This window comes from Indicator indicator, chromosome 29 (genome assembly GCF_027791375.1).
Source record: "Indicator indicator isolate 239-I01 chromosome 29, UM_Iind_1.1, whole genome shotgun sequence".
NCBI classification, from domain to species: domain Eukaryota; kingdom Metazoa; phylum Chordata; class Aves; order Piciformes; family Indicatoridae; genus Indicator; species Indicator indicator.
In genome coordinates, this window is record NC_072038.1 from 4,523,303 (window position 1) to 4,533,186 (window position 9,884).

At 54.8% G+C, this 9,884-nt stretch overlaps 1 protein-coding gene across 1 annotated transcript; it reads left to right on the forward strand.

Moving 5' to 3' along the window:
* The first annotated feature begins 3,280 nt into the window (after positions 1 to 3,280).
* Positions 3,281 to 5,036, forward strand: GALR2 (galanin receptor 2). Its single transcript, XM_054393943.1, has 2 exons — positions 3,281 to 3,621; positions 4,301 to 5,036. Exons 1-2 carry the CDS (start codon positions 3,281 to 3,283, stop codon positions 5,034 to 5,036), a joined length of 1,077 nt encoding a protein of 358 aa, XP_054249918.1.
* Positions 5,037 to 9,884: the final 4,848 nt, after the last annotated feature.

A 9,884-nucleotide genomic window follows, 5' to 3' on the forward strand; every position in this document is an offset into this window, starting at 1 on the left:
CTTTAAACTACCCCAGACCAAGCATTAGCCAAACTCCCACCTCCAGCCGCAGCAGGGTAGAGCTGCAGGGAGCAGTTTTGCCCCCATTTACTTACACCTGGTTAAAGACCAAAGCTTCTGTTGTTATTTAAAAGCCCCAAACACTCCCAAATCCCAGAGCAGCTCCCTGCAGCTATTTGAAGGTATAAACGTGAGCAAAGCAGTTCAGACCACGTCCTCTTGCAAAAGTCCTTTAAGCATTTGAACCAAATTTACAGATACCTCTTTTGGCATAAACACCAAACTTTTCTAAATGCCTGCTAAACACTTCTGCAAACACTGAGCATGACAAGCTGCTCCCACCACTGTTCCCACTGCATTAAGTCCCCCAGACTGTCTCTGCCAGCACAGGGTTCTGCCTGCCTTTGGGGCCAGCAAGGCTGGCTGCAATTTGCTGCTGCCATGCTACAGCCAGCAGCAATCTGTGCTCCTCTCCCCTTCAGAAGGCTCAGCTATGACCTTATTTCTGAATTCAAAGCTCTCCTTCCCTCTTGTGGATGTGAAAGCTCACAGAGGACAAAGAAAATCCAAGTCCTCAAGCTGCACCTTTCTGCTGCAAATCTTTTAAGCCATTTCTGTCTGCTCTGGGTTTCCATCACATCTCCCAAGAACCCATTTCCTATCCAAACCAAATTATGTTTCAGGATGAAGTTTGAATCAAGCAGAGCTGTGAATTTGAGCATGTTTTACAAACAAGAGCTCCTCTTTCATGGCCAGGGTAGTTCAGGCAGACTTGGATTAGGTTGGCACTACAGCACCTGTGTTCAGATGCCCCAGTGCAAAACACATGCATGTTGCACACCAAGGGACCTGCTCCAAAGGAAGTACAGCCATGAGTTTTATCACAGGCACATTTCTGCCGTGCCACCTCCCTCGTGCTGGCACGAAGCTTTGCTGCTCCTCTGGAGTCTGTAAGTGGGAGGATAAACTGTCATCTGCTGGCTGGGTGCTCAGATTCCTGCTGCAGAGCTGGCTCTGCTATTCCCCTAGGGCAGAGGGAGAGGAGGACAACACAAGCACCACGTCAAGCAGAGCCTGGGCTGACAGCCTTGCAGCGAGGTGATGTCTCAGAGAGAGCTGCAAAAGGATAAATCCACTGAGGGTTACTGGCTCCAGAGGCTCACACCATACAGAGACCACCCTTGTGCCACCGGCCCCTGCAGCCTGGGAGGGTTTGCAGCCTTACAAAGTGCCTTTTCCTTTTGCTTCTAGCCACCCTTGGAGACCAGATCTCCAGCCCAAATAACCCATTTACATCTTAGGCCAGGAATTTATTTTGCAGTCCCTGGACAGTTGATCTTGCTACTGATCTTTGCACATGATGCTGCAGGTTGCAAGTTGCACTGGTGTTTGGGAAGAAATTGGCTGTTTTCCCTTCTAGTTTTTTTTTTTTCAGTCTCATTCTGCACCCTGAGGCTAGACCTGACATTTATGTAAGCCAATACCAGCTCAAGGGCGACCAAAGACACCACCATCATCAATAAATCCAAACACCAGTGCCCTGCTGTGGGTCTTTGAGGGTGCAGGGAGCCAAGGTCCTTGCCACAGGGTGGAAGCTCTCTAGGGCTAGGCTTTCCACATGATCTGGCCCTGTAACCTCCATAGCTGTGGCTTGGGATGCAGCATAGCCCTTGCCGAGGGCAGGAGTGACTCCTTGAAGGTGTCTGGGACCAGAAGAGGAAAGCAGAGCTGCACTGCTGGGTCTCAGCACCTCCCTGTGCCCTGTGGGGTGGCCAGTTTTCTGCTGCACTGCTCCTAGTTCCTGCTTTTCCCTTCAATGTAACATCAGAACAGTGGAGCATCCTCACACCACAGTGTTGTATTTGCATCCCCACGTACCTCATCTGTGGAGCTGAATGGGGCCGGGGCTGCTCATGAGCTGCTGAGGGTGAAAAAGCTCCGTGTTCTCCGGTGGCAACGTCGCAAAGCTGTGACTGCCCCCAGATCTCCCGGCACCACTGGCAGGCTTAGATCTGAATGTCCATCGAGAGAACTGAGAAGCCGTGGAGTAAGTTAGTTAGGGGAGTAACTGACACGTTAGAGATTTCTCTCCACAGGAACAAAGAGAGGCAGCCCGGGGGGCAGATGAAGTGTCCTTGGAGAGCTGGCCGGTTCTGAGACTTCCATCTGGGAAGGCTCTGAAGGAACAATCCAGACAATTTTGCAGGTAGGAAAAGAAGGAAAACGTGAAAAAGATTTGTGCTCGCTGCAGTGAACTCTCCCGACCCCCTACCCTGGGGGGAAATAGTCGGCTGCAAACCAGAGCTCACCTCTGGGGCTGTTCGGTGCAAGAATTTAGCTCCGTGCAAGACAATTTGGAGCCATTCGCAATTCCAGAGGACCCCCACTCCTAAAAAAACATCCCACATCCCCTGCGGTTAGGCAATCTCTGTTCCAGTGACCGCTGCAGGGGGAAGCAACAGGGATGAGCACCCAGACCCCCCACTTTGGATGTCCGGCTCCCTGTGGGGTGTCCTGCCCAGCTACCTCAGCCCTTTCCCGGGGGGTCGCGACACCAAAGGTTATTTTACTCCACCAGATTTATCCTTCCTGGATCAAACCAGCCCCGTCCCGAGCCTCTTTGCCCGGGGAAGGGAGAGTCCCGCGGCTGTGGCTCGGAGGATCGGTATTCGTCCCGGCGGGAGCGGGCTCGGGCCGGGGGGGCCGGGCCGGAGCCGCCGCCCCGGAGCTTCCCCCCAATCCTCCCGCCCCGCTCCGCTGGCGGGAGGGAGAGCACCGAGCCGCGCTCACCGCCGGAGCAGCACCGCCCGGCCGTAAGTCCAGCCTTGGCGGAGCAGGTGAAGGACGCTGGGGTCCCTGGCATGCCTCCCCTGCACCCCCTTTCCCGTGCATCTCCCGTGCGCTCTCTGTGCACCCCCTTTCCCGTGTCTCTGCAAAACGCTCCCCACTGCGCTCTACGTGCACCCCCTTTTCCTTTGCATCCCTGCTGTGCTCCCTGCTGACCTCCCCGTCTAGCCCTTTTCCTCTGCAATCCCTGGGGTACCCTAATGGCTGACCTCCCTGTGCACCCCCTTTCCCGTACCTCCCCACTCCACTCCCCTCTGCACTCTGCACCTCTTTTTCCTTTACATCCCTGCTGACCTCCCTCTGTACCCTTTTTCCCTGCCATCCCTCCTATACTCCCCCAACATCTCTCTGCACCCCCTGCCTGCCTCCCCACTGTGCTCTCCTCACCCCCTCCCCTGTCCATCCCCACCGCTGGCTCCATGCTCTCTTGGCCATGAACAGCTCGGCTGGGAGCTCTGAGGGGGAGTGGCAGCCCGAGTCTGTGATCATCCCCCTGGTGTTCCTCATCATCTTCCTGGTGGGCACGGTGGGCAACTGCCTGGTCCTGGCTGTGTTGCTGCGCAATGGGCAGGTGAAGAACACCACCAACCTCTTCATCCTCAACCTGGGGGTGGCCGACCTCTGCTTCATCCTCTTCTGCATCCCCTTCCAAGCCACCATCTACACCCTGGAGGGTTGGGTGTTTGGGCCCTTCATGTGCAAGGCTGTCCACTTCTTCATCTACCTCACCATGTATGCCAGCAGCTTCACCTTGACCACTGTCTCCCTTGACAGGTAGGAAAAGGGATGGGGGTGCTTCTGCTATGCATCTCTCCCCGGTAGGAGAGGGAACAGGATCCCATGGAGCCAAACCCTGACTGCTGCAACCTCCTGGAGTAAGCCAGGAACATTTCCCAGGGGAATCAAGGGGCATGTCCCAGTTCATATGCACAAGGAAATAGATGCATTAAGGACTGGACTGTGATCCCTGTTCCCAGCTTGAAGAAGCTTTGAGACTGCAAAGCTGTATGACTGCAGTTTATCTGCAGGCTCAGGCAGCTGAAGGGAGGACAGAAAACCAGAGAGAAACAAAACTCAGGTCCTGCCCAGCCTCAGCTCTTCCCAGCACGTGTGGAGAGAGCCACTACCTTCCCAACAGCCCACAGCAAAGCTCGAGGAGATGACACCAGGATGTCTGAGCTGGGACAAATGGATTAGGGAGAGGGACAGAAGGGGACCATCCCTGTCTTCCCCACAAGCACTGCTGGAAGTAGAGAGGTGATGGGACAGGGTCCAGAGAGAGGATCTTCCTCACCCCTTTGTGCTACAGAAAAGTGTCAGGGAATTACTTGTGGGACTGTTTGTCCTGGAAAGCTCCAATCCACCACTTTTGCTCTTTCACCACTCTGCCTCTGGAGCAGCTCTCCATGCCTTCTCCAGGACTGCAGTCATCTCCCTCTCCACTCCCCTGCAGGTACTTGGCCATACGATACCCACTGCACTCGAGAGACCTGAGGACACCCAGGAATGCCCTCGTGGCCATCTGTTTCATCTGGGGGCTTTCCTTCATCTTCTCGGGCCCTTACCTCAGCTACTACCAGGAGTTCCAGCTGGCCAACCTGACTGTCTGCCACCCCATCTGGGAGGTCTCCCAGCGGAAGGTGATGGACACCTGCACCTTCATCTTCAGCTACGTCATCCCGGTGCTGATCCTGAGCCTGACGTACATGCGGACTATTCGCTACCTCTGGAAGTCCGTGGACCCTCTCCAAGACATGTCGGAGTCCAAGAAGGCCAAGAGGAAGGTTACCACCATGATCATCATCGTAGCTGTCCTGTTCTGCCTCTGCTGGCTGCCCCACCACCTGCTCATCCTCTGTGTCTGGTTCGGGTACTTCCCCCTCAACCATGCCACCTACGTGCTCCGCATCCTCTCGCACCTCCTCTCCTACGCCAACTCCTGCCTCAACCCCATCGTCTACGCCCTGGTCTCCAAACACTTCCGTAAGGGCTTCAAGAAGATCTTTATCTGCCTCTTGCACAAGAAGGCAGCCAACAAGGTGCACATAGCTCAAGGGATGAGCATGGTCAGCACTCTGGAGGCAGAGCTCAGCGAGGTGACCCATGCCAGCAAAGCCCTGCCCAGCTGCTCCTCCCTGCGCTGCAAGGTGCCAGCCCAGCCCTGGGGGGAGGCACAGCTGGTGGGATAGCAGAAGAAAGCAGATGGCTCCTTCATCACCTTCAATGTCACCTAGCAGAGCTTCTTCCTACCAGAATCACAGAATTAACCAGGCTGGAAAAGACCTTCCAGATCATCAAGTCCAATCTCTCACCCAACACCATCTAATCAACTAAACCATGGCACGAAGTGCCTCATCCAGGCTTATTTGAAGCATTTCCTTTACCCCATGGCTTTGCAGCCCTCCTGCACCATCACAGGCCTGCGGATGAGCTACGTTTTGGGTTGAAATGCATCAAATTGCACCTTTTTTCATCGAGATGCAGCCAGATACCATAACTGTTGAAGTGATGCCGCTGCCTATGGACTCAGCTGAGCACTAAGAGAGGATCCAAGGGCAGGATTTGCTTCTACCCAGCACTTGCTGAGAGAAGAGAGATCAAACCCCCATATCAACTCTCACATGTAACCACACTGGTTCCTCTCTCAGGCAGACTTACACCCTGTTGGATATACACCTGGATCCTGTTGAAAGCTCTTGTCCCTCCAACCTACTCAGCATCTTTGGATGGGTGGACTTTCAGGGATATTTGGGAACTACTGGTGTGTTTGAGTCCCATTTCAGGATCTGTGCCCCTAGGGCAGCACTGGTTCTAGCCACGTGGACACAGGTAGGAAAATCCAGGAGACAAACCTTCTTGACACAGGGGGTGCTGGCTGGGCTTTCACATCTCCCTGGGGCTCAGGGGAGGTTTCCCTGAGATGGAGCATGTCTGGAAGCAGCATCTGTGGCCAAGACAAGTGCCATAGCCCCAGTATGGGACTGCTGAGGGCACAGGGCACCAACCATGCTGCTGACCATGGCTCATCCCTGCCATTTGGGTGTGGACGAGGCTCTGCAGAAGGTCTGGAGGTCACCCAGGACAGTGGGATGGGAGGCTGTTTGCTGTGGCCCTGTGGGAGAGGTTGTGCTGCCAGGGGAAGCAGAGCTGGACATCAGCAGGTCAGCACTAAGGGAGGGTTTTAATGCTTTCAGAGAGCTTGAGCATGGCTCCACATCTCAACCTGGGCAAAGTGTGGGGAAGAACAGTGGAGGACTGGCCACAGCTTTCCTGGGGCTGTGGTGTGGGGCTGGATGAGTGCTAGGGGACCCCAGCCAGCTGGAGAAGCCTTAATAAAGTTCTCCCTCCCACATCCTGTGTCCAGCTCTCCTGAGACACCCTAGAGTCTGCAGCAGAGGAGAGGCAGGTGCTGGAGAGGAGGTGGGACCTGCTGCACAGTGGGAAGCTGCATGCAGTGGCAGGGTGGAGGATGTGGGTTACCTCCCAGTGCATCCATCAAGGGAGATGCACCATGGTGTGAAGGGTGGCACTGTGGTCCCTTTAATGTGCCCACACAGGAGAGGCTGAGGTGAGTCACACAGCCCTGCTCTCACTGCTTCTCCAGGAGTGGCTGAGTTCTGCGACCACCAGCAGCCAAGGGCTGGATTTACAAACCTGCTGATTTCTCTGCCAGAACATCATCACTGGAATAGGATTAGTGAATGCTTTTGAAAGCCCTGCAGCACAGCACAGCCAGGAAATGCTGAAAGCAGACAGGAGCTGGGATTAGCTGTACTGAGCCTCCCTGCAGCTCTCAGGACTGTTCCCCGACAGCACCAAGCACCCCTGAAGATCAGGTTTCTATAAATTGCCACTGCAGAGGAGTAAGTCTGTCTGCACAGATTGTCCTCCTTCTGAATCCCCTCAGCAGAGCTCCCCAGGACCAGCACATGTTGTGGAGGCTATTTCCATGCATGACCTCAGTTCTCCCCAGGGCTCTGATCCCGGATCCAGGTCCCAGTGCAGCTCCCTTCCACATCATGCTGCCCTCCACCCATCCCCAGCCTTTGCCCTTTCTTCCTGGGAAGCTTTTGTCTGTAAAAGCTTTGCTTTCCCCCTGCTGAGTGTTATTACAACCAGATCTTCCTGTCCCCATGCAGAGGGCTGTAAATCAGCCACTGCCTCCTATCAATAACAACAATATTTAGTTTAGCCCTGCTCACTGCATCAGTCACAGAGAGCCAGTGCATAAACAGCTCCATTACTTACAGCTGCATTTGTCTCCCCTGCTCAACCCTTCCCAGCCAAGGAAAAAATGGAACCAGCCAGCCAAACATGGCTAAAAGCCTCCTCTTCCTCCTGCCCTCATCCACCTCTGCTCAGAGAGCTGCAGGGTCCCACTCACACACTGAGGGGCTCCTGGACACAGTTATCACCTTGCCCGAGGGATGGAGATGTCCCACCACCTCTGCACTGCCCAAGGACAGGGGTCCCTGTGCTGCTGGGGCTGGGGATGCAATGTCCCCCATCCCTAGGTGCCATTATGGAGGAGACACTGACTGCTTCCCTCTTTCTTGCCCTCCCCAGGCCTGTTTTCCCATCACACCAGGCTGCACTTACATATCTGCTGCAGGGCATCACGGTGCCAGCGCTGGGGCCACACCACAGGGAGCCCCACAAGAGTCAGTGCTTGTTTCCAAGCCCAGGTTGTTCCCTTGCACACAGGGCTGAGTTCCCAGAAAGGACAGGAGTTGAGTCTAAGTTCATCTTTTTATAGTGCTCACGAGAAAATAAAAATAACCAGCTCTCAGATGTACAAACCAGCCAGCAAACCTCAACCCATGCATCGTGCCCCCTCTGAGGGGCTCCAAATCCAGCCAGGAGGAGTGAGCCTTTGCTTTGAGCCCTGTGGGGTGGGGAGGATCCAGGATGGCACCCAAGTATCTCATCTATGCCATCAGATGAGAGCTGGGATGGTGGGGGAAGGACCTAAGAGGAGGAACGGTCCCCCAGGGCTGCTGCTGCTCACTGCACCTGATCCCAGGGGACCTACAGGGAGTAGGGCCAAGTGCAGGGGGTAGAGCTCTGCCCTAAATTCCTCACCTAGCCCCAGGAGAGCTCCTGGTGCAACTCCTGAGCCAGCTGTGGGAAAAGTTGAGGCCACAGCTTGGCCACTGACCTCTCAAACCCACAGCACCAAACTGTCCCCAGTTTGGGCAATGAGTGAGCAGCAAAGCTGGAGCTCTGGGGATTCACTTCTTGCAGCCATGCTGGATCCTTCAGCAGCAGCATGGCCACCCTGGAACAGACAAAGAGGGAGATAGACTCTGTTGGGTGGCTCTGAAACTGGTTGAAGGCACTCAGGATCACAGGATGTTAGGGGTTGGAAGAGACCTCCAAGGATCGAGTCCAATCCCCCTACCAGAGCAGAACCATAGAATCTAGCACAGGAACACATCCAGATGGGTCTTGGAAGTCTCCAGAGAAGGAGACTCCACAACCCCTCTGGGGAGCCTGAACCCTGCAGTCCCCCTCTGGTGAAAGCAGGCTCATAACACCCAGCAGCAGCAGCAAAGTGCCAAATTGCTGTAGATTTTGTAAACTCAGTTTGTTTCCTGAGTTTTTTGGCATTGCATGGGGAAGGAGGCTCCAAACAGCATTAGCAGCTTTGAGTCGTGAGGATCAGCCAGAGGAGGAGAGGGGACAGGTCAGCTCTTCAGAACAGCTCGTCAAAACCATGCACACTGCAGCAACATCACCACCACTCACTGCTGCCCCTCAGCTCACCTCTGCAACAGGCAGCTGCTTTAGGATCTCTCTGAGGAGCTGTAAGTGTGCCTCTGGAAGCAGAGCCCTGGGTCACAGGTGCTCTCTCCCCCCTACAATGCTCACATCCAGCCCTGGCAGAAATGAGATTAGGAATAAATAATAATTAAAAAAATAAAATCAATAGGCAAAGGGGTGAGTTTGCACAGCCCAGGGGTGGAGGTGAAGGCACTGGGTCAGCTTCATGAGCAAGCTGTGGACTACTGCACACACAAGGTGGCTGGAGCATCCCATGGCCCACCTGTCACCTGCATCTGGCAGAGGCAGCCTGGACACTGCTAGAAGGTGCAAACCACAAACTTTGTGCAAGAACAAACTAGCACCTATGCAACAGCCTGTCTGTGGTGTCTCCTGCCCTAAATCACACTGGAGCCACCTCCTGCGCTGCCCCACAGGACATCCAGCCCTGGGCACCCTCCTAAGCCCACCAGCCACACACTCACCACTGCACCCCACACTCTGCCAGCATCTCCCCAAGCAGGAGCAAAGCAAGAGGGCAAACCAAGGAGGAAGCAGCCTAATGAGGAAGCAAAACCTTCACTAAAGCTTGGCAGAGCTGGTCCCCCAAAGGGGAGCCTCAGGCTTTAGCTGGAGAGAGAGAGCAGCAGCACTGTGGTGCCTCAGACCAACAGAATCAGCGTCAGTGGGCATGGACATGACAGAGCCCAGCAAGGAAGGGCCAAGTCGGTTTTCATAAGCATCACAAGGAATAAGGTGGTGTGGATAACCCTGAATGAACAGGGAGAGTGGTTTGCAGAGGCTCCCAGCACACCCACTAATTACCCTTAATGAAACCTCCCAGAAAATGGACTCCATTGACTCACTGCTGCCAGGCTTCCTTGTTCTGCAGAGTGCCAGGTGGGCACTGATGGAGCTGGGAGCTGAACTCAAGAGGCACAACAGGTTCCTGGGGAGTGAGATCCTGAGAGGGTCTGTAAGGCAGAGCTGAGGGGGGGGGGACATCTCTGCCCTTCTAAGGCACTTCTGTGTGCCAGCTGTGCCAGGGATCAGTGGGGTTTGACAAACCCCTTTTGCTGCCCCCCCCCAAAAAAAATTATCAGTGCAAAACAAGGCATGGGAGGAGGTGGAACACCCAGTCCCTGGGACATCCCCCAGCCTGGCCCACTGCAGCAGAAAAAAAAAAAAAAATAACAGAGAAATGTGGCTCCAGCCCCAAAGCCCTGGAGCTTAGACTTGGGGACAGGCTGGGGGACACATCTGTCAGGGGGTCA

Bases quoted from the DNA above. Each gene is read 5' to 3' on its own strand.
- GALR2 (XM_054393943.1), top strand. From the start codon at position 3,281: ATGAACAGCTCGGCTGGGAGCTCTGAGGGGGAGTGGCAGCCCGAGTCT. The intron at 3,622-4,300 runs GTAGGAAAAGGG...ACTCCCCTGCAG, and splicing joins ACCACTGTCTCCCTTGACAG to GTACTTGGCCATACGATACC.